This window comes from Phyllobates terribilis, unplaced genomic scaffold (assembly GCF_046119375.1).
Source record: "Phyllobates terribilis strain yellow unplaced genomic scaffold, ASM4611937v1 Scaffold_11__3_contigs__length_659146591, whole genome shotgun sequence".
In the NCBI taxonomy this organism is placed as follows: Eukaryota; Metazoa; Chordata; class Amphibia; order Anura; family Dendrobatidae; genus Phyllobates; species Phyllobates terribilis.
The window spans coordinates 589,010,002-589,035,513 of NW_027362771.1; the positions used below are offsets into that span (position 1 = coordinate 589,010,002).

The 25,512-nt window shown below is 40.9% G+C and overlaps 1 protein-coding gene across 2 annotated transcripts in view; it reads left to right on the top strand.

Annotated features, from left to right (window-relative positions):
- Nucleotides 1-25,512, top strand: part of LOC141167054 (venom factor-like) — a 231,368-nt gene that overhangs the window by 23,956 nt on the left and 181,900 nt on the right. For both annotated transcript variants that reach the window (XM_073654381.1, XM_073654382.1), the window contains 8 exons: nucleotides 155-242; nucleotides 3,104-3,206; nucleotides 6,665-6,785; nucleotides 8,289-8,404; nucleotides 16,953-17,099; nucleotides 18,703-18,915; nucleotides 22,288-22,479; nucleotides 24,241-24,390. In XM_073654381.1, coding sequence (XP_073510482.1) covers nucleotides 155-242; nucleotides 3,104-3,206; nucleotides 6,665-6,785; nucleotides 8,289-8,404; nucleotides 16,953-17,099; nucleotides 18,703-18,915; nucleotides 22,288-22,479; nucleotides 24,241-24,390 — 1,130 coding nt within the window. The remainder of the gene's footprint in view (nucleotides 1-154; nucleotides 243-3,103; nucleotides 3,207-6,664; nucleotides 6,786-8,288; nucleotides 8,405-16,952; nucleotides 17,100-18,702; nucleotides 18,916-22,287; nucleotides 22,480-24,240; nucleotides 24,391-25,512) is intronic.

Genomic DNA, 25,512 nt, shown 5'->3' on the forward strand with positions numbered 1-25,512 from the left:
CTATTAGGTGTGAATTGTAACAATGTCAATGTTGTTACTTGAACCTCTAGGAAATGTTTAAAAATGGCATTTTGTCTTTTTTAAAAATAGGAAGAGCAATTAAGATGCATTTAATAGGAGTCCATTATTTCCAATTATCCTTTTTTACCTCTAGTGTTACCAAGTTTTGAAGTTATCATAAAGCCAGAGAAAAGTTTCATGTACATAGATGATAGAACATTTTCTGTAACTATTGAAAGTCGGTAAGTATGTATTTACGGATATCACCATGATGATTGATCCCTGTCGTATCCAAGTCAACCCAAAAGAATAATGATTTTATAGTGATATCTATGTCAGGTTACTCAAAGGGGTGTTCCAACCTAGGACACTTACAGTAAATCCATAGGGTAGGTCATAAATTATTGCTGTGGGTCCAAAGTCTGCCGGAATGAATGGAGAAGTGCATGGATGTTTTCACTCAATTTTATGGGAGTTTTGGACACAGCCAAAAGGAGTCATGACATTAAAACCACAGGCAGGTTAACTTTTTTTTGGCTTTCTAGTTACAATGGCACCTGCCACAATCAGGGCTAATAAATAGTATCCCAACTTGCATCATGGCCCACTAGATGTTCAGTTTAATTCGAGATCCCAATGTTTAACAGTTTATTTTAAGAAATGTCATAGTAAGGCTCAAGCATCCAAAATGACTTAGGACAAAGACAAAGTTAGTAACGAAAAGAAATAGAGGGATAGATATAAAGACTGAGATCATACATTATCAAACAAGAATTATAAGGATAATATTAAGGTTCCATGGAACATTCTGGCAGAAACACAAAGAAGCCATTATTGGCAGAAGAGATGGATTCATAGCTGGATACTTACAATGGCGGTTTGGACACCAGTTGATACTTCCCCATTTTTTTCTAGGCTGCAGTTTTGGCTCTGGACATTGTTTCTACTCTACTATTTTACTTTTGTCTCTGATGGGTTTTGAACTCATTTAAAGTTAAAAATTCTCTATTGGATGTGAGTGGAGTATGTTTCTGTAATTTCTACTCTGTGTAAGTGTAAGGGGGAAGACCGGGGTGTAAGTACTTTCAGAACAAGGGATCCGGAACTGCCGGGGCCGCGCCTCTGGTTGCAGGGGGAATACAGACTGCGAGCACAGGAGTCTGGTGACCGGGAAGCTGGGGGAGTGTCCAGGGCCAGAGCTAAGGGGTCAAGTGACCGGGGAGCTGGGTGCGTGTCTAGGAAGAGGGAGAAAAAGGAGTTTTGCTCAGGAAAGCAGGCAGTGGACACTTGGAGTCAAACCTGACTAGAGGGAGAAGAAACGCAGGTTCCGTGGAGCTGAGCAAGTGAGGTGCAGTGTTATGGACTAGGAGCTCAGCGGGTCAAACCGGAGACCGCCTGCTGCCGCCTGAAGCTCGAGCATTGTTTAGGCGGGGAAGCCAGAAGAAAACAACACCAGCATCAGTCGGCAACGGTCTTGTGGGGAACAAGAGTCAGCTAAGTGTAAAACTGCCGATTACAACCGTTTCGATTCTGCTACATCTAGCCAAACTGTGGATTGTTGGTTATAGTCTGTTACCTGCTACTTCCCTGGTTGTCCCCATATTTCCTCTGTTACTCCCTGAGTGGATATTGACCCTGTTACAATAAATCCCCCCCTGTTTATTAACCCTGTACTGGCTGCTCCGTGTTTCTGTGTCACTGCATCTAAAGTACCTGTGCCACATTAGTTAAAGGGATTGTCCTGGACTTTAACATTGTTGGACTATCCTTAGGATAGGTCATCAGTGTATGATCGGTGTGGGTGCGACACCCAGCACCACCGCTGATTGGCTGTTTTTGGTGTCAGTCGGAACTGCTCAGTTACGGAGCTGCACAGCTCCAACGACTGTATAGTGGCAACAGCTGGGTACTGCACATCCTCCCCCTATTCAAAACAATAGGTGTCGGATGTGCAGTACTTGGCCCCAGCTACTATTTCATCTATGGAGCTGTGCAGCTCCACAACTGAGCAGTTCCATCGACACCGGGAACAGCAGATTGGCGGGGGCGCCGAGTGTCGCACCCCCACCAATCAGACATTGATGACCTATCCTAAGGATAGGCCTTAGTAGACTAAGGATAGGCCATCAGTTTTAAAGTCTCAGACAACCCCTTTAATAGAGCTTGAAAATAGGCATAATAAGAGATTGGTCGGGCAGTGTAAAGGACAGAGCAGAATCAAATGTGGTCCCATGGCGGTGGACTTGTAAGACAAAGGAAAAGTCAGTCACTTGTGATTCATAGTTCTGATAATAGTATTGATTAAGGAAGTAAAAGATGATGAAATATGTATTTTTCCATATTGAAGCAGAAGAAGAAAAATGATATTGCTGTTGTCAGCATAAAATTTGTATTATTATTATTATTATAGATTTTTTTTAAGAATTATTAATTCCAGGGTGCTGTAAATGGGAAGAGACATTACATACATATCATACACACCTAGTATACAAGTACAGTAAAAAAAAATTACATTGACAGAAGATAGTAGTAAGGGGGTCGAAAACCATGTCTTAGGTCTTAAGCATAGTATAGATGAAAAGACCGGAATCCAAAGACAAAGAGGTTGACCAACAGTAAGTATTAAAAAGGAGGCATTGTGTAAATGGGAGCCACTAAGTGCACCATTGCTGAGGTGTGCACCATTGTTGCCTAAGTCCGCGAGGCCAAGGAAAGTGGGATTTATGAAAGGGAGAAATTGGTCAACAGCATGTCGAAGACAAAGGCCAGGTTTAGAAGAATGAATAATGCTTTGTTAAGGCTGTCTCAGTAGATTAGTGGGTTGGAGGCCAGATTGTAGATGGTCAAAAAGAAAAAAGTTGGATGAGAAGTGGGAGAATAGTTTATGATGATTCAACGTGTTGAGACAGAGCCTGCTGGCACATCTGTGGTCAACCTAAAAACTGCGCTCCTCAAAGCTGAGCAGTTATCAGATGACATCACTACTGCACATTACGTGCCAAATTGTGAGGTCAATAATAATCCATGTGGAGGAACTGATTATGAATTTTGTGTTTCTGTAGTTTTTCAGTCTTTTTCGAATTGGCGTTTCTTCAACTTTTAGGTACCTGTTCAAGAAACCAGTTAACGGAATAGCCTTTGCTATCTTTGGCCTGAAGAAAGGTGATGAGAAGAGAAGTCTCACAGACTCACTGAGGAAAATTGAGGTAAAATAGCTCCATAATAAGGAAACTGCAGCTGTGGATTTTTGCGCATGTTCAGGATTTGCAGCAAAAAAAATCTGCTTCATATCCTGATCTGTTTACAGGAAAAATTATGAGTAAAATATGCGCATTTTTGCGACACTTTTGTTGCATTTTACATTTACTCTTGGCAATAAAGAAGCTAATTGCTAAAAGCAGAATTTGAAAATGGGTTCGATTATGTGAATCAGACTCTGCTCAGAGGTTGATTGGAGTTTGATCTGATTTTCACAGAGGTGGAGAGACAAAAAAAGTTTCTTCACCTTCTCTATAATGTCAGTCCAGGAAAATTAGATGTCATCTGAGTGCAGTCTGATTTTATTTCACGGACCCATACTGTTGAATGGGCGAGTGCCATTTCATTCTTGGAGGCAAATTGTACATGCTGAGATATTTTCCTCGGAGCAAGGAAATGTGAATCTGAAATGTGCACGGCCCAGAGAATAACATGGATACGAATGAGTGCTACTTATTAAAACGAAGGCTAGCACTCGTCTAAATTATACAATTATCTGCATGAGCCCTTAAAGATGTTCTAAATTAGAATGGATTAAATGCCTAAGCTTTCAAATCTTAGATATAATACAATAGACCTATCATAAACCTGCCAGGACATATAGTATATGATTCTTTTTTACAACTTTAGAGGTACTGGAAGTTTTGAGACTCAGAGTCTAAATAGACAAGAGCAAAATTGGAATGGCTAGGTGTCTACGAGTGGACTTACTCCCAGGGATCTGTAAGTTAAGCCCTACAATATAACTGCCTCCTAAAATGACCTTAGATGTATGTTTTGGATCATTGTCATGTTGGAAAAGTGCACGATTACTAAGGGCACCAGCAGTGCTCATGCAGGCCACAGAGCAGGCAACCTCCTGCTCTGTGGCCTCCCTTCCAACATTCTCGCACCCCTCCAATCCATCCTAAATTCTGCTGCCTGACTAATCCATCTGTCCCCCCGCTTTCCCCCAGCCTCTCCTCCCTGTCAATCTCTTCACTGGCTCCCCATTGCTCAGAGACTCCAGTTCAAAATCCTAACCATGGCATACAAAGCCATCCACAACCTGTCTCCTCCATATATCTGTGATCTAGTCTCCCGGTACTTACCTGCACGCAACCTCCGATCCTCACAAGATCTCCTTCTCTACTCCCCTCTTATCTCCTCTTCCCACAATCGCATACAAGATTTCTCCCGGGTATCCCCCCTATCTCTGGAACTCTCTACCCCAACACATCAGACTCTCGCCGACCGTGGAAACCTTCAAAAGGAACCTGAAGACCCACCTCTTCCGACAAGCCTACAACCTGCATTAACCATCACTCCACCATAACGTGCCACGACCAGCCCTACCCTTACCTATTGTATCCTCACCCATTCCTTGTAGATTGTGAGCCCTTGCGGGAAGGGTCCTCGCTCCTCCTGTACCAGTCACAGTCATTGTGTTCAAGATTATTGTAATTGTTTTCACTGTGTATACCCCTTTTTCACATGTAAAGTGCCATGGAATAAATGGCGCTATAATAATAAATAATATTAATAATAAGGACACTGCCACCATCATGTGTCACTGTAGGCACCAGATATTTTTTTTGCAACACCATCCAGTTCTGAAGTCATCAGTTCCAAAAACATTTATCTTGGACTAATCACTTCAGAGTATGGAGACCCTTTTGTCTTCATATTGCTCAGCATGGGCCATGGGAAATTGTAGTTGGGCTTTTTTTGTGCATGTGCTTTAGGAGAGGTTCACTTTTTGGATGACACGTATGCATGCTATTCCTCTGCAGTATTGTGTCATCCCGGTTTGGCTTTCCTCTTCTTTAGATAACTGCAGTGAACTTGCATGTCGTTTTTCTTCAAACCTTCTCATCAGAATTCGCTTCTAAGTGCTAACATTCGTGGTTGGCCTGGACATCTCTGTGAGATGTTCCATCTTTGTTAAAAATTTTTTATCTCTTTTGCTACAGTATTTTGATGGATAATTAAAGCTTTGCTGATCCTCTTTTTGCCTGCACCTTTCTTGTATACTGAAATGATTTTGTTTCTCAGGTCTTGTATACATTTCTCTTCCATGTGGTGCCATTGCTGACAACAAACAAAACCCCTTCCCATTTCCTGTTAAGTATCACCCTATTGTAGACACCTGTCTGAGGGACACCTGTTTAATGAATAATTAGATTTACTTGTGGTCAAATTCTTCTTAATTAAAATTTTGTAGCCTAAACTTTAGCTTTGCTCCTAAGATTTTAATGGGGTATACTCATTTTTGCAACATGTTCTTGAATTAATTTTTTATGAAAATTTCATTTTTGGGTGCCAAAATAGCAAATCTTGTCTGCAATCAATGTCCCACATTTGTGGGAGTGTTTTATAGTATGATATCCCACAGAAAATGTTGGTTCTGAAAGGAAACTAAAGGTTTTCTGACAAATCTGTTGGGTCATAATTAGAGATGAGCGGTGTTCGACTAGAACTGTTCGCCAATTTCAAATTCGAGCTGTTTTGGGCGGTGTTCGAGTCGTTAAACGAACACGAACGATTTGCAAAAAATTCGGCTGTTCGAGGTTGTGTTCGATAACTGTTCGTGCACCAAAAGCGTAACTGGATTTTTTCACATCATGCAGGGATTGTCTGCCACTCACTGTAATGTCACAGCCATGGTGGTTGTGGCATTACAGTGGTTGCCCAAATCGATGGGAACAGTGCTCACAGTGAAACATGAAAAGCCGGCAATTCAGCAGCGGCATATACCGATACCCGACAATTTAGAACAGAAAGAATAGAGCATCACACATCGATTAGATAGATAGAAACATGTCAGTCACATATATAAGAAGTACAGTGACAGTGTTGCTTACTGTACTTGTCATTTTGTGCTAAAGGATTTATTCAAAAAAATAATAGTGTTTTCATGCACCGTCTCTTTAAAAAAAGCATACCGATGCTGAATTGCCCGCCGGCTTTTTTAAAGAGAGTGTCTTCTGAGCAGTTTGTCAGCTTTTGGACACCTTTGAAGGTGTTTTATATGTGTTTTTAGTTGCCTGCCATTGGTTTTAATGGTGTTCGACAGTGTTCTAAGGTGTTCAACGATCAGTTCCATGAACATCCCGTTGTTCGGCGAACCGAACTGAACCCGAACACTACGTGGGTGGCTCAACACTAGTCATAATAATTTTTGATCAGCACTATAAATGAAAAGCTTGTAATACAAGTATGTACCTGTATGCCATTCCATGTGTCTAATTCTGAATAGGTGTGAGTTATTCTTAAAGCACTCCTTATGGTGAATCGAGGTACTGCAAAATAGATGTATAAATAATTGCATCAGGAAATATTTTGTCTTTATTCCAAATCTAATATTTCTCTTTTTTTTGTTTATTCTCCCATTTGTTTTTCCATTTATTACCTCATAATTGTCTAGATCGAAGAAGGAATAGGACATGTAGAACTACAACGAAGAGACCTAGTAAAATCTTTCAACAATCCTGAGGATTTGCTACAGTATAAACTCTATGTTTCGGTGACTGTCATCACTGATGAAGGTAAGGAAATTGATTAATAAGAATGACATTATCAATTAAAGCTAAGAAAAAAAAATTGGGCACGAAATGATTTTTAAAAGTCTTCATGGATGTAAAAACTGGATAGTAGGATGAGATCTTTTAGGTCAACTGAAATGTTTAGAAATGTATTAATAAGAGTACTGGTGCCCTACATACAAAACATTGCTTCACTATAATTCAGCATATGAAGGTAATGCATGTACACTAGCAGGAAACCTCCAACTACTTTTGAGGTCCATCCTCCCTAATTGGCTGCTGCCAGGTCACAACATTAAAGGGGTTGTCCGGACTTAGGGTACAAGTCTGCAGTCACTCTATGCAGACTGTTACTCTATGCAATATAAGCGCTGTTAGGATTTTCTGGTGCTGGCACTTGAAGCATTATGTGACTGCATATATGCGATTCACATACTTCTGGTCACATTCCAAATAGACACGTCCGGCCTCACTCAATACACTTTCATTGAGTAAGGCTGCATATGCCATGGATGAGAATAAAAGTTGGTTTTGCACAATTTTATTATTTGGAGGGCTATCCCATGAATGTAGGTTTAGGAGGTGAAGGAAACTTGACAGGCTCCGATTAATGGGAGCTGAGTTATGCCTAATATCTCGTGATGGTGCTGTGGGGTAGAAGAATATTGATGGCCAGATTCCCTTGTAGATTAGTGGTGATCGCTGAGAGTTCCAGCAGGGATTGTCAAACTATCCAAAGCAGAGAACTGCTTCATTGACCGTTGTTGAACAAGTTCGACAAGATGGTCAGTCATTCAATTATTATTGGATCCAAATATTATGTATTTGTAGCATTGATAAAATGCATCAATCAAGGAGAAAGAGAAAATCAGTTGATCTTATTAATGATTATCGTACTAAAAAGTACAAAGACAGCAATCCCTGGAGAAGAACATCATGGTTTGAAGAATAGAAAGAACAAGGCGAAGAGGAAGACCAGCAACCCGATGGCTTGATACTATCAAGATAACTGTGAAGAAGACTCTGGTGGACCTACCTAGGCTTGCACAAGATCGATCTTTCTACAGATCGTTCATTCATCAAGTCGCCATGACTCGAGATCGAGCAGAAGGCCGTTAAAAAATAGTAATTTTCTATTACGCGTACACCTGTCTTCAGAGACTTAAATGGTGTGAGTGCACAAAGACGGCCGCATGAGCAAGATTTGTATAACGCTGGAGATGACTCCATCTCTTGTAAGCCATGTTATTATGGGCGTGATAACATGCTATGTAGGCCTACTGGTCTGGGGAAACTGACTTTAAAAATACTTTTTCTAAAGATAAGTTTGTGTGTGTAATGTAATAAAGGGACTTTTAGGCAGGGTGTGTAGATATGTAGACACAACTTCTCGTGGTTCTGGGGGCATAGGGGACCTGACAGGTTCCCTTTAAATAAAATAAATAACATGGTACTGAAAAAGTATTCCTCTAATCGAACATTCTTTCCCATTTTTTTCTATTACAGGCAGTGACTTTGTGGAAGCGGAGTTGGATGACATCTACATAGTGAACTCTCCATATAAAATTATCTTCACCAGAACGTCTAAATATTTTAAACCCGGAATGCCATATGATCTCTTGGTTTGTATATTGTTTCTGCAAAATATTTATAAATCACGGTGACATTACCAATCAAGGTTTATCCTATCCCATGATGAATGAGCTCCAAAAATGTACAGTACTTATCTTCATGCCACTATGTCAGAGATTATCCATTGAACCCGAACTAGAGGACACCTGAAGCCTCTGCTTTCCTTGACGACATTTTTACCGATCAGCACTGAGCAACTTGGCATGCAGAATAAGAAAAACTATAACAAGACAACTCATATGGTTAGTAGTTGAGTATTAATGAGGCAGCCGTCCAGGTGGCTCAGTTGTCAAGTTGTCAAGGCCCCACAAAGTCTTCAGAGGTTGTCTATCACAGTAGAGGACAGTAAGGAATTTTTATATTGATTTTCAAGTAAGCAAAACATTTTTGGGAAATGTTGTGGTAGATAGATGTGGTCAAGAATTAGAAAATAACGCATTGATCCAAAGGAAGGCAAAACCCCATGAGGCAGATGCTAATAGCTCCATGTTAGGAAAAAAAATCCTTTTCGACTTCACATATGGCAATCACAATAGTTCTCAGGATCAACGCCCCCATCACAGAATCTACTGCCCATAACCTGAAATATTATATTTATTAAGAAAGGCATCAAGGCCCTCTTTGAATTTGTTTAGGGAATTGATAATTATCACATCATGTGACAGAGAGTTCCATAGTCTCACTGCTCACACAGTAAAGAATCCATAGTCTCACTGCTCATACAGTAAAGAATCCATAGTCTCACTGCTCTTACAGTAAAGAATCCATAGTCTCACTGCTCACACAGTAAAGAATCCATAGTCTCACTGCTCACACAGTAAAGAATCCATAGTCTCACTGCTCACACAGTAAAGAATCCATAGTCTCACTGCTCATACAGTAAAGAATCCATAGTCTCACTGCTCATACAGTAAAGAATCCATAGTCTCACTGCTCACACAGTAAGGAATCCATAGTCTCACAGCTCACACAGTAAAGAATCCATAGCCTCACTGCTCACACAGTAAAGAATCCATAGCCTCACTGCTCGCACAGTAAAGAATCCATAGTCTCATTGCTCACACAGTAAAGAATCCATAGTCTCACTGCTCACACAGTAAAGAATCCATAGTCTCACAGCTCACACAGTAAAGAATCCATAGTCTCACTGCTCTTACAGTAAAGAATACATACTCTCACTGCTCACACAGTAAAGAATCCATAGTCTCACAGCTCACACAGTAAAGAATCCATAGTCTCACTGCTCTTACAGTAAAGAATCCATAGTCTCACTGCTCATACAGTAAAGAATCCATAGTCCCACTGCTCTTACAGTAAAGAATCCATAGTCTCACTGCTCATACAGTAAAGAATCCATAGTCTCACTGCTCATACAGTAAAGAATCCATAGTCTCACTGCTCACACAGTAAGGAATCCATATTCTCACAGCTCACACAGTAAAGAATCCATAGTCTCACTGCTCACACAGTAAAGAATCCATAGCCTCACTGCTCGCACAGTAAAGAATCCATAGTCTCATTGCTCACACAGTAAAGAATCCATAGTCTCACAGCTCACACAGTAAAGAATCCATAGTCTCACAGATCACACAGTAAAGAATCCATAGTCTCACTGCTCTTACAGTAAAGAATCCATACTCTCACTGCTCATACAGTAAAGAATCCATAGTCTCACAGCTCACACAGTAAAGAATCCATAGTCTCACTGCTCTTACAGTAAAGAATCCATAGTCTCACTGCTCATACAGTAAAGAATCCATAGTCCCACTGCTCTTACAGTAAAGAATCCATAGTCTCACTGCTCACACAGTAAAGAATCCATAGTCTCACTGCTCACACAGTAAAGAATCCATAGTCTCACTGCTCACACAGTAAAGAATCCATAGTCTCACTGCTCATACAGTAAAGAATCCATAGTCTCACTGCTCATACAGTAAAGAATCCATAGTCTCACTGCTCATACAGTAAAGAATCCATAGTCTCACTGCTCACACAGTAAGGAATCCATAGTCTCACAGCTCACACAGTAAAGAATCCATAGCCTCACTGCTCACACAGTAAAGAATCCATAGCCTCACTGCTCGCACAGTAAAGAATCCATAGTCTCACTGCTCACACAGTAAAGAATCCATAGTCTCACTGCTCACACAGTAAAGAATCCATAGTCTCACAGCTCACACAGTAAAGAATCCATAGTCTCACTGCTCGCACAGTAAAGAATCCATAGTCTCACTGCTCATACAGTAAAGAATCCATAGTCTCACTGCTCACACAGTAAAGAATCCATAGTCTCACTGCTCACACAGTAAAGAATCCATAGCCTCACTGCTCACACAGTAAAGAATCCATAGTCTCACTGCTCACACAGTAAAGAATCCATAGTCTCACTGCTCACACAGTAAAGAATCCATAGTCTCACAGCTCACACAGTAAAGAATCCATAGTCTCACTGCTCGCACAGTAAAGAATCCATAGTCTCACTGCTCATACAGTAAAGAATCCATAGTCTCACTGCTCACACAGTAAAGAATCCATAGTCTCACAGCTCACACAGTAAAGAATCCATAGCCTCACTGCTCACACAGTAAAGAATCCATAGCCTCACTGCTCGCACAGTAAAGAATCCATAGTCTCACTGCTCACACAGTAAAGAATCCATAGTCTCACTGCTCACACAGTAAAGAATCCATAGTCTCACTGCTCACACAGTAAAGAATCCATAGTCTCACAGCTCACACAGTAAATAATCAATAGTCTCACTGCTCGCACAGTAAAGAATCCATAGTCTCACTGCTCATACAGGAAAGAATCCATAGTCTCACTGCTCACACAGTAAAGAATCCATAGTCTCACAGCTCACACAGTAAAGAATCCATAGCCTCACTGCTCACACAGTAAAGAATCCATAGTCTCACTGCTCTTACAGTAAAGAATCCATAGTCTCACTGCTCTTACAGTAAAGAATCCATAGTCTCACTGCTCACACAGTAAAGAATCCATAGTCTCACTGCTCACACAGTAAAGAATCCATAGTCTCACTGCTCACACAGTAAATGATCCATAGTCTCACTGCTCATACAGTAAAGAATCCATAGCCTCACTGCTCACACAGTAAAGAATTCATAGTCTCACTGCTCGCAGAGTAAAGAATCCATAGTCTCCTGCTCACGCAGTAAAGAATCCATAGTCTCACTGCTCACACAGTAAAGAATCCATAGTCTCACTGCTCACACAGTAAAGAATCCATAGTCTCACTGCTCACACAGTAAAGAATCCATAGTCTCACAGCTCACACAGTAAAGAATCCATAGTCTCACTGCTCGCACAGTAAAGAATCCATAGTCTCACTGCTCATACAGTAAAGAATCCAGAGTCTCACTGCTCACACAGTAAAGAATCCATAGTCTCACAGCTCACACAGTAAAGAATCCATAGCCTCACTGCTCACACAGTAAAGAATCCATAGCCTCACTGCTCGCACAGTAAAGAATCCATAGTCTCACTGCTCACACAGTAAAGAATCCATAGTCTCACTGCTCACACAGTAAAGAATCCATAGTCTCACTGCTCACACAGTAAAGAATCCATAGTCTCACAGCTCACACAGTAAAGAATCCATAGTCTCACTGCTCGCACAGTAAAGAATCCATAGTCTCACTGCTCATACAGTAAAGAATCCATAGTCTCACTGCTCACACAGTAAAGAATCCATAGTCTCACAGCTCACACAGTAAAGAATCCATAGCCTCACTGCTCACACAGTAAAGAATCCATAGTCTCACTGCTCTTACAGTAAAGAATCCATAGTCTCACTGCTCTTACAGTAAAGAATCCATAGTCTCACTGCTCTTACAGTAAAGAATCCATAGTCTCACTGCTCACACAGTAAAGAATCCATAGTCTCACTGCTCACACAGTAAATAATCCATAGTCTCACTGCTCATACAGTAAAGAATCCATAGCCTCACTGCTCACACAGTAAAGAATTCATAGTCTCACTGCTCGCAGAGTAAAGAATCCATAGTCTCCTGCTCACGCAGTAAAGAATCCATAGTCTCACTGCTCACACAGTAAAGAATCCATAGTCTCACTGCTCACACAGTAAAGAATCCATAGTCTCACTGCTCACACAGTAAAGAATCCAGTCTCACAGCTCACACAGTAAAGAATCCATAGTCTCACTGCTCGCACAGTAAAGAATCCATAGTCTCACTGCTCATACAGTAAAGAATCCATAGTCTCACTGCTCACACAGTAAAGAATCCATAGTCTCACAGCTCACACAGTAAAGAATCCATAGCCTCACTGCTCACACAGTAAAGAATCCATAGCCTCACTGCTCGCACAGTAAAGAATCCATAGTCTCACTGCTCACACAGTAAAGAATCCATAGTCTCACAGCTCACACAGTAAAGAATCCATAGTCTCACTGCTCGCACAGTAAAGAATCCATAGTCTCACTGCTCATACAGTAAAGAATCCATAGTCTCACTGCTCACACAGTAAAGAATCCATAGTCTCACAGCTCACACAGTAAAGAATCCATAGCCTCACTGCTCATACAGTAAAGAATCCATAGTCTCACTGCTCACACAGTAAAGAATCCATAGTCTCACTGCTCACACAGTAAAGAATCCATAGTCTCACTGCTCACACAGTAAAGAATCCATAGTCTCACTGCTCACACAGTAAAGAATCCATAGTCTCACAGCTCACACAGTAAATAATCCGTAGTCTCACTGCTCACACAGTAAAGAATCCATAGTCTCACTGCTCACACAGTAAAGAATCCATAGTCTCACTGCTCACACAGTAAAGAATACATAGTCTCACTGCTCATACAGTAAAGAATCCATAGTCTCACAGCTCACACAGTAAATAATCCATAGTCTCACTGCTCGCACAGTAAAGAATCCATAGTCTCACTGCTCATACAGGAAAGAATCCATAGTCTCACTGCTCACACAGTAAAGAATCCATAGTCTCACAGCTCACACAGTAAAGAATCCATAGCCTCACTGCTCACACAGTAAAGAATCCATAGTCTCACTGCTCTTACAGTAAAGAATCCATAGTCTCACTGCTCTTACAGTAAAGAATCCATAGTCTCACTGCTCACACAGTAAAGAATCCATAGTCTCACTGCTCACACAGTAAAGAATCCATAGTCTCACTGCTCACACAGTAAATAATCCATAGTCTCACTGCTCATACAGTAAAGAATCCATAGCCTCACTGCTCTCACAGTAAAGAATTCATAGTCTCACTGCTCGCAGAGTAAAGAATCCATAGTCTCCTGCTCACGCAGTAAAGAATCCATAGTCTCACTGCTCACACAGTAAAGAATCCATAGTCTCACTGCTCACACAGTAAAGAATCCATAGTCTCACTGCTCACACAGTAAAGAATCCATAGTCTCACAGCTCACACAGTAAAGAATCCATAGTCTCACTGCTCGCACAGTAAAGAATCCATAGTCTCACTGCTCATACAGTAAAGAATCCATAGTCTCACTGCTCACACAGTAAAGAATCCATAGTCTCACAGCTCACACAGTAAAGAATCCATAGCCTCACTGCTCACACAGTAAAGAATCCATAGCCTCACTGCTCGCACAGTAAAGAATCCATAGTCTCACTGCTCACACAGTAAAGAATCCATAGTCTCACTGCTCACACAGTAAAGAATCCATAGTCTCACTGCTCACACAGTAAAGAATCCATAGTCTCACAGCTCACACAGTAAAGAATCCATAGTCTCACTGCTCGCACAGTAAAGAATCCATAGTCTCACTGCTCATACAGTAAAGAATCCATAGTCTCACTGCTCACACAGTAAAGAATCCATAGTCTCACTGCTCACACAGTAAAGAATCCATAGTCTCACTGCTCACGCAGTAAAGAATCCATAGTCTCACTGCTCACACAGTAAAGAATCCATAGTCTCACTGCTCACACAGTAAAGAATCCATAGTCTCACTGCTCACACAGTAAAGAATCCATAGTCTCACTGCTCACGCAGTAAAGAATCCATAGTCTCACTGCTCACACAGTAAAGAATCCATAGTCTCACTGCTCACACAGTAAAGAATCCATAGTCTCACTGCTCACACAGTAAAGAATCCATAGTCTCACTGCTCACACAGTAAAGAATCCATAGTCTCACTGCTCACACAGTAAAGAATCCATAGTCTCACTGCTCACACAGTAAAGAATCCATAGTCTCACTGCTCATACAGTAAAGAATCCATAGCCTCACTGCTCACACAGTAAAGAATTCATAGTCTCACTGCTCGCACAGTAAAGAATCCATAGTCTCACTGCTCACACAGTAAAGAATCCATAGTCTCACTGCTCACACAGTAAAGAATCCATAGTCTCACTGCTCACACAGTAAAGAATCCATAGTCTCACTGCTCACACAGTAAAGAATCCATAGTCTCACTGCTCACACAGTAAAGAATCCATAGTCTCACTGCTCACACAGTAAAGAATCCATAGTCTCACTGCTCACACAGTAAAGAATCCATAGTCTCACTGCTCACACAGTAAAGAATCCATAGTCTCACTGCTCACACAGTAAAGAATCCATAGTCTCACTGCTCATACAGTAAAGAATCCATAGCCTCACTGCTCACACAGTAAAGAATTCATAGTCTCACTGCTCGCACAGTAAAGAATCCATAGTCTCACTGCTCACACAGTAAAGAATCCATAGTCTCACTGCTCACACAGTAAAGAATCCATAGTCTCACTGCTCACACAGTAAAGAATCCATAGTCTCACTGCTCACACAGTAAAGAATCCATAGTCTCACAGCTCACACAGTAAAGAATCCATAGTCTCACTGCTCGCACAGTAAAGAATCCATAGTCTCACTGCTCATACAGTAAAGAATCCATAGTCTCACTGCTCACACAGTAAAGAATCCATAGTCTCACAGCTCACACAGTAAAGAATCCATAGCCTCACTGCTCACACAGTAAAGAATCCATAGCCTCACTGCTCGCACAGTAAAGAATCCATAGTCTCACTGCTCACACAGTAAAGAATCCATAGTCTCACTGCTCACACAGTAAAGAATCCATAGTCTCACTGCTCACACAGTAAAGAATCCATAGTCTCACAGCTCACACAGTAAAGAATCCATAGTCTCACTGCTCATACAGTAAAGAATCCATAGTCTCACTGCTCGCACAGTAAAGAATCCATAGTCTCACTGCTCACACAGTAAAGAATCCATAGTCTCACTGCTCGCACAGTAAAGAATCCATAGTCTCACTGCTCACATAGTAAAGAATCCATAGTCTCATTGTTCATACAGTAAAAAATCTGTAGTCTCACTGTGCGTAAAGTAAAAAATCCAAGATCTCACGGCTCTTAGAGAAAAAGATTCAGATTCTCACTGCTCACATAGTAAAAAAGCTAAGTCTCACTGATCACACAGAAAAGAATGTAGATCTCACTGCTCATAGAGTAAAATATACAGTCCAGTCTTACTGCTTGCACAGTAAACCTTCTCTCATGTAAACGTAGATGATGCTTCCTTGTCACCATTGCATGCCTAGTTGTAAAAAGCTCATTATACATATCTCTGTACTGTCCCCTCATATATTTGTACATTGTAATAAGACCACCTTCATTTTTCCAAATTGAATAGATATGAGCGAATCTGCCGAGATTTGAATTTGTCAAATTTGGCAAGGAAATTCAGTTTGCGTGGGTGTTGTTCTCACGAGATCCATAGAGTGAAAATACCTATATACTCACCTTGCAGATTACCTGTTCCAGCCGGCAGTCCAGTGCGCTAGGCCTCCTCTGTGTCTTCTTCTGCAATCTTCACTTGTCAAAGTCATGATAGCATGAAGAGTAAAGATTGTGGAAGAAGACACGATAGGAGACAGGGAGTAACGGACAAAGGGACCGCCATTTTGCTCACTACCATTCACAATATGTCATTTGTCTGGCCACCACTTTACTGAATTTGCAAAACAACAAATCGCAAAAATATTCTACTTTTGGAGAATTCAAATTTTTGCAAATCTGAATAACCTAAATTTTGATAACCTGTCTTTGTACTGTAGTTCACTCATTCCCTTAATAATCTTGGTCTCTCTTCTCTGCACCCGCTCTAGTTCAGCGATGTCCTGCTTATACACCTGTGACCAAAATTGTACACAGTATTTAAGTGTCTTTTTTAGAAGCAAAACAATGTTCTTATCAGGAACAGCTATCTTTTTTTTTTTGCATACTAAGATTTTATTTGCCTTGGCAGCAGCTGCCTGAAGTTGAGTTTACCATTCACCTATATGCCCAAGCCTTTTCTGGTGACCCAGTATTATCTTATTTAGTACATAATTATACACTTTATTTCCTCAGCCAAGTGCATGTTATATTTATCTACATAAAACTTAAATTGCCATTTCTTGGCTCAAGCCATCATCTATCCAAAATCCCTGTGAGGTATTAATTTATTCTCCTATGTGTAGATTTTTCATTTCACAAAATAACTTTTATTGTATTTTTTACCTCCACATAGGTCATGGTAACGAACCCCGATGGTTCTCCTGCAAAAAACATTGCAGTGGTGGCAAACCCAGGTAATGAGAGAGGCGCAACTCAGCAAGATGGAATAGCGAGACTAAAAATGAACACAGCCTTGAATGTAAAATCTTTGAAGATAACTGTAAGTTCTATTTTTTTCAATTAATACACAATTATGGTTAATACTACTATAAGGATCCAGTTGGAAAGGTCCTGTATGGAAGATATGTGTCACTGAGGTGGATATCCTCAGTGATGTGAATCCTGAAGAGAAGGCTCCAGCAAAGTAGTTGCTGAGAAGTTTTTTTAATTGGCTCGGATTTTTGGGTTCTGGTTTTAGGAGTGGCCAGAATTCCTGGATGGGATTGGCCAATCCAATATCTCCACTCCGGAGCTTGAATTTAAGGTATTTGAGACACCTCAGAGACTGTGTGTGGAGGTGAAGAGAGCTGTTGTATTCTGGTTAGCCTATGCTAGAGGCTGACAAAGCCTGGATTTTTCTTTGAACAGATGAACTTTCTCTATGAATCTGTATCTGCTATGTGGATTGTTCTCTTTATTTTTTCCCTTTGTACCAAGACAATGCTGTTTAGTTTTGTGAGCTGGGGCGGTTTATGGACTTTTAATAAACCACTCACAGTTTTAATGAGAACTTGCTCCCTGTAACTATCGGGACCACTGCCAGAGAGTGTGAACCCCCACACTGCAAAAATAAATATGATATGATTGCTATGTGTGATACACATAAATATATATATAAAGGCTACTGAAATTATTATATCTTACTGATTGACATGTCCCACATAATCATTGACATGTTCCATATGTTCATAAAGACTGGTGAGGCCGGGAAGATCAAGGTCGTATACTGGAAACAAATGGGTAAAACTGTGCTGCCGTTGAAGGATGATGAGAAGACAGGAATCATCACCATGGTTTGTCCTGATAGAGAAGTTGTAAACTTTGAAACGCATTGACTATTAAACTGCATACTTTTTGATTCCTGTCTTCTCATCGCCCTTCTTCGGCAGCGCAGTTTAACCCATTTGTTTCCAGTATCCTTGATTTTTCCTCGGAAGGTCTGCAGCAGCCTACACTGGCAAAGTTGCTTCAGGAAAACGACTGCCGGCAGCTTTGCCTTAAAAAATCTGCTGGGTGTGCCGGTGTCTAAAAGATGTCATGTGCACATACCCTGGCATCGAAAAAAGGAAAAAGAATTCCAATTAACACAGGGTTATAAACCCTTCTATGTCATTAGCAGACAAATATGCCTTTAATGAAGTGAAATTCAGCTTCTCTAAACCTCTCCACAATGGTGTGGACCCAATTGCAGATCATTTACCAATAATTATGGTGTCCAATATCCCAGCACTACTGTACATTGAAAAGAGCATGACCACTGAAAAAGCTCCGGACAACCATCAGAGTCCATAGAGTAGGGTTGCCACTTGGAAATCCCAACGAAAAAAAACTATGTACTCAGTTGACTTGAGGACCTGTAAAGTTCGAACTATATGATGGCTCGTCCTGTGCCCTGAGCAACTTTACTGAACTACATCACACATACAATTTGGCTACTAGGAACAGCAAAGCCAGGGAAATATGTACGTGATAAACTATAATGTGCAAGTTTTTCTGTACTTAAAAACCTTATCCACTGGCCAGCTATGTAGAAATTACACCTTTGCATAACTGATATGATATTTTGTTTTCTTAATTTATTATGCTGTATCACTTGCTTGTAGGTAAGAACGGATGTTCCCGGATTACCTAACAACTTACAGGCTTCTGCGGAAACAACAGCGGACGCATATAGACCATTGAATGGACAGGACAATTATCTACATATTGGTGTCACAAATAACATCTTGGAACCCAAAACGCAAATTTATATAAACTTTAATATCTTGAATAGCAATATTAATATCCAAAACCAAATCACACGTTTCACCTACTTGGTAAGTAAACTCTGGAATAATCACTGCCCAGCCATGTAGAATGCACAAAGATTGAACAGTGAACAGTGCACACCATCAATGAGTGCACCCCTTTAAAGAGTAAGATTTTAGTTAATATCTCATTGAATAAAATAACAATTTCCAAAATTTTGTCAAGACTGAATTTCGTAGAACAGTCTTTTAACCCTTAACACGAAAGTAAGGTTAATGAAAGAACTTTCATTCTTAAATTTTCAGTTTTTCTCAAATGAATCAATGCAAAAATGAGTACACCTCATATCAAAATGACTACATCTATTTTTTCTCCTGGTTATTTTTTTCTGGTAATGGTCACAGTGTGAATGCTCACTCACATATTGCACTTGAACCCAACAGGTCTGCTAGCGCATTTTTTGGGGTTTTACATCTAGTATTTTGTATGACCTCCATGATTTTATAGGGGTTGTCCAGTCGTAAGCTAAAAGTCTACAGTCACTCTATGTGACTGCAGACTTGTGAATCCTCACATCGTGCACACTGCGCACTCTGAGGATTCTTCTGTGCAGGGAATGGGCGGTCATGTGAGTGCAAGTATGCAATATGGATACTCCCGGCTACATTACGACTAGACTATTTCCAGTCTCGCTCAAAGCAGTTGCATTGAGCGAGGCCACGTCCATTTAATTGAAATGTGGTCGTGAGTATGCACATCGCATACTTGCAGTCAAATGACTGCCTATTCCCAGCGCCGGCACCAGAGAATCCTCACAGGATGCAGGGAGCACGATGTAAGGATTCACAAGTCTACAACAACATAGAGTGGCTGCAGACTTGTAGCTTAAGACTGGACAGCTGCTTTAAAGACAGCATCAAGTCGTCCACGCATGGAATGAACAAGTGGGTGACATATTGCAACATTATCTTTTTCCATTCTTTCAGAATGACCTCTTTTGGAGCCTGGATGCTGGATGGAGAATGATGACAACTTGGCTCCTCAGAATTCCCCATAGATGTACGGATGGGTTCAGATCAGGAGGCACTTTCACCCTGTTCATCCTCAGAAATACAAAAGATATGTGTTTTGGATCATTGTCATATTGGAAAAGGGCACATGAACCAAGGGCATGGAGTGATGGCAGCATCTTCCCTTTCACTACAGAGCAGTACATCTGTGAAATCATTATACCATCAATGACATGTAGCGCCCCGACACCAGCAGCACTCATAAGAAGCCCAACACAAGAGCACTGCCATCACCATGTGTCACTGTAGGCACAATGCCTTTAGAAACATAAATTTAGGGAAATTGCATGGTGCCTACAGTGATACATGGTGGTGGCAGTGTCTTTCTGTGGGGCTGCATGAGTGTTGCTGATGTCAGAGGCTACATGTCATTGATGGTATCATGAATTCACAGAAATACTGCTCAATATTAAAAGAAAAGATGCTCTCATCACTTTGTGACCTTGTTAGATATGCATTTTTTCAAAATTCCTGGTGCCTACAGTGAAACATGGTGGTGGCAGTGTCATGTGGAGCCGCATAAGTGCTGCTGGTGTCAGGGGGTTGCATGTCATTGATGTTATCATGATATCACAGATGTACTGCGCTGTACTCTGTATAAAGAAGATGCTGCCATCACTCTGCGCTCTGTGCCCTTGGTAAATGTGCACTTTTCCAACATGACAATGATCAACACTTGCATCTGTTGCATTTCTGAATAACAGAGTGAAAGTGATAAAGTGACCTTGTCTCCCAATCTGACCCCAACCAATCACTTATGGGCAATTCTCAAGAGACAAGTTCTCATCACTCTCCATCCAGCATCCAGGCTCAACAAGAGCTCGTTCTTGAACATTTTGAAATGTAGACGTTGAAATATGTAGCCAACTTGTTCATTCCATGCCTAGAAGAAAAAAATGTTCCATGAAACTCAGTTTTTCAACATTTTGGAAATTGTTCTTGTGTTCAGTGAGATATTTATTAAAATCTTACTTTTCAAAATGTTTGTATTAATTTATGCTGAGCACTGCATATAAAGGCTTTTATCTGTGTTGTTGGTATAATGTGAGCATGGTGTAGTGGTATTGTGTGGGTTTGGCTACTTTAGTTTGTTAGTTTATCCTAGGAAATAAGGAAACAAGACAGAAGGAGAGTCGACGCCTTTGAAATGTGGTGCTGGAGAAGGATGTTATCAATACCATGGATGGCAAGAAGAACAAACAAGTCAATTTTGGAACAAATCAAGCCAGACATGTCACTAGATGCAAGGATCACCAAGCTGCGACTTGCCTACTTTGGACGCATCATACGAAGAGAGCAATCACTGGAGAAGGACATCATGGTTGGAAGTATAGAAGCAACAAGGCGAAGAGGAAGACCAGCAACCCGATGGCTTGATACTATCAAGATAACGGTGGAGAAGACCCTGGTGGGCACAAGATCGAGCCTCCTACCGGTCGTTCATCCATCAAGTCGCCATAGTTTGAGATTGAGCAAAAGGCTGTTAAATAATAATAATTTTCTACTTTACCAGGGTTATTAGGTCATGGTACAGAGATGGAAATAAAGTACCATTTTGTATGGTTGCCATCTGGCAGAAGACAGGGATGCCGAATTGAGAAAAATCATGTCAGTCTTGAAGGTGTTAAAATAACCTTGTCACCAGGGCAGGTTGGTACAATCTAAGGCAGCTTCTCATCATCTACCCTGGTCATGGTCCCTAGAGTAGCTCCCAATAGATGGTAGAGAAAGCTGGTAGGGATCTCAGCTAAATACATAGTAAGGATGGATCTAGTTAAGTAGCAGATTGGGGAATGCAGAGCCAAAATAACTGACAGAGGACCAGGTCAGAAGACTGAGATGGGTATCAATATATAGAAAATAAAAGAACAAATAAATTCAGGTTCAGTAAGCTGGAAAACCAAGAAATCTCAGAAATGCAAAAAGGCAACAGTCACTACAGGACTAATAATGAAGATCTGAAAAATTGGAGTTTCCTTTCTGGGGTCCCGAGAGAGCGATGTCACACATCACTCCAGGTCTAACTGGAACCATTCATCCCATAAAGCTAAAAATGATAGTGTCCTTTCATCATGATGATCCAATGGCTCATGATATCTTGTCCACCGAGCAAATGAAGTGCCATGGTGTTTTGAAATGGCTTTTGGCTGACAACGACAATTATAAATGGTACTGTATTTTATGGCTATTTGACGCTGTATAACAGTACCCAATAAAGAGGGAAGGCCCCATTAGAAAGTACTACACAGTGCACCACCCAATAGGAATAGTGAAAATTGTACGGAGATTAAAATGTACCCAACTGTGGCCATTCTAAAGCTGAGGCCAAACATATATGTGAGTGTAAGAAATGTCTTCCTATTTTTCCAGATCCTAAGCAAAGGCCAGATAATAAAGGCGGGCAAGTATAATCGACAGGTTGGCCAAGTCCTGGTCAGCATGCCACTGTTTATCACTGAGGATTTTATGCCATCTTTCCGCATTGTGGCATATTACACTGTTTCCAACCAGATAGTACCCGATTCCCTATGGCTGGATGTGGTGGATGACTGCACAGGAACGGTAAGGTATTAATAACAGCCCTGAATGTGTTAACCTCTTTGGGATTCTGTTTATGAATTATGAATTACTTATTTTTTCGTTTCAGGCAAAATCTAAATTGTAAAAATTCGAAACGCAATTATGTCATCTGTTATTTTGTGCCCCTAAAGGGAGTCCGTCACCTGCAAACTGGCATTGAACCATTCAGACTTTCATACAGGGGACTTAGCCCCTATAAAGTCACACTTTTACTGTAAATTTTAGTAAAATAGTTTTTATAGAAAACAGTTTAATTACATATGTAAATGAGGGGCTTCGATGTGGCCAAGTTTGTGCACTATTCTGCCCCCTCAATTACCATCCTTCACCTCTCCCCTTGTGATGATTGACAGCAGTCACTTTGGAGCACTCCATGATCTTAATGCCCAGCTCTGCCCATACTGACAAGCAGGGATTGAGCACTGGCACATACAGTGTCAGTGTGTGTGCGCTCTCATCTCACGCTCTTGTGTGCAGCGGTCAATCGCTACACACAGGATATTGAGATGAGTATCATGGCTATATGGCAAGACTGGGTAAACCTCTGTACGGTGCTAAGGACTGTTGCAAATTTAAGCTTTCAGCAGAAGCATGCAGCACTCCGACATGGTGGAAGAAATAATTGTTTTACTAGGGACATACAACAAAATGGATGATTACATGAATGAACTGAAACAAGTAAACCAGCAGAGAGGTCATAAAGTACAGACTCAACAAACTCTAAGGCTGGGTTGATATAGCGTTTTTCCTATGTTCAATGGCCCCATCGGTGCTTATGTCCGAACTATCTGCAAAACGAGAATCGGGTGTATGCCCCGAAAGGGCCATTGACTATAGTGATGCAGACACAGTCACTTTCGGGCACATATGCCTATTGGACGCGGATAGCAATATGTACTCTACTACCACTTGGTTCCCACCTCAACTAGATGTATATGGGGAGAATCATGCACAACAGACCACACTGTGACTCTGTCTGTATCATCATAGTCAATGATGCCCTTGGCACATACACCTGTATCCCTATTTTGCAGGGGGGAGTAGAACGTAAGCCCTAACGGGGCCACAGAATGTAGGATAAAACGCTATATGAACCCAGCCTAACAGTTGATACAATACCATATGCTCCACAGCATAAACCTGCAGCTGTTGGAGTATGCTACATACCCCCTTAACCTGTTGCAGATTTAATCTTTCAGCAGAATAATCAGACGATATGGGAGAATTAACTGTTTTTCTTGGGAAATATAGCAAGTAATAACCATTGTCTTCATAATGACAACATGGAGGTTTGCTGGAGAGAACTGATGCAAACATGACTGACCAGTCATACCACAATATATTCTGAAGAAACTCTCACAGTTCACAAGACTCCATCTGCGGTCCTTGCATCGCAACAGAGCTGTTGCTGAGAAAATCTTCATTCACTTGGCAGAGTATCTTCACAGAACATGGAACAATGTCATATACTGCACATGGCTTCCATTTCTGATATCATGCTCGTTTCATTAGTTGCCATGTATAAAATAGTCCCAATAACAATGGCAACTGATTTACTACAAATTTTACCCTTTGAGGACAGGTTGACATACAATCTGATCAAATAGTCTAGTTCTGAGAACAACCAAAATACCATAACGTTAATATTAAGGATCAATTGGTAAAACAAAGCGTTTATAATCCCATCACATCACCTTTTTGAGTGTTATAGCTATATGTATTTTCTACATTCCTTTTACATAGCTGTCACTGAAAGCTGAAAAAAACATTGCAAAACCTCAAGAGCAGATAAAACTGACCTTGAAAGCGGACCATAACGCCCATGTCGGATTGGTGGCAGTGGATAAAGGTGTCTTTGCAATAAACAGCAAGCATAAGATGACTCAAAGTAAGGTAAGAACCTGTAGATATGGGCCAGAAAAGTAATATCTTCCAGTGGTGTCGTGTAGTAGACATCCATACCAAGGAGTTGGAATGATAAGAAAGAAGGAAATAGCAGGGACAATGTATTTCTACAAAGCTTGGGTGACCTAAAGACAATCTTTTATCTCTTAGGAAATGATGTCTGTATCTAATTAAGAGTATAGACTGACTTCAGTTTGACCGTAATTCATGAAAAAGTTTATTACAATTATATTTCAAAAGTCACCCTTGGCTTTTTCTTTCATTAGCGATGGGCTCATATCATGGACAATTTGTGGTAATACCACAATTTTACCACAGTATCAAAAAGACAGAAAAAACTGATTCTCAGTACTACGAACTCCAAAGAGTAGTTATTTTTGAATGCACCCATTATAGCAGAGCCAGCTAGGACAGGGTTAAGTCCTAGCTCTGCAAGATATGATTAGGTGCACCTGCCTTGCTTTTTATTAGAACCTGGTCTGTATTCACTTAGAGTGTGTCAGTCTGATGGATGGAGCAGAGTCTAGTGTGCTACTGGTGAGTGACCATCCAAAATGTGAGCTGTAGCTGAGAGAGCGACGTGCCAGGGTCTCATTTGTGCCCTGTTGAATGCACTGTTTATTTGCTGCCTAGGAGAGGCTGTTTTTGGTTTTCAATCACTTGGAGTTTTATGAAAGCCATAAAACTGTATCTGTTTGGACCAAATAGCATTGTCTGTGTGACTGCTGTCTAATGCCTACCTGAAAAAGTGAGTCCCTAAACCATCTATTCCTTAACTTTTATCTTCATAAATCTCCTCCAATGAGTTAACAATGTATTTGGAAATAATATTATAGATGATATTCAAAATGACGATTGTAAGTAACCGTCACTCAAGGTGTGGGAAAGACTTAGTGCAACACAGAGGGAAGAGGGAAAGGGAGCCCAGACACTAGGGAAAGGGGGAGTGGAGACCTCCTAGTCAGGACTAGTGTCACCCTGTCTCAACTAACGTCCCTATATTGGCTCTTTACCAATAGCCACATGCGTGCCTCGCCCTGACTTTCCCAGGCATATGGCTAAGGCTAGGGAAGGAAAGAGATGAGCACTAGTCGATCTCCACTAAACTAT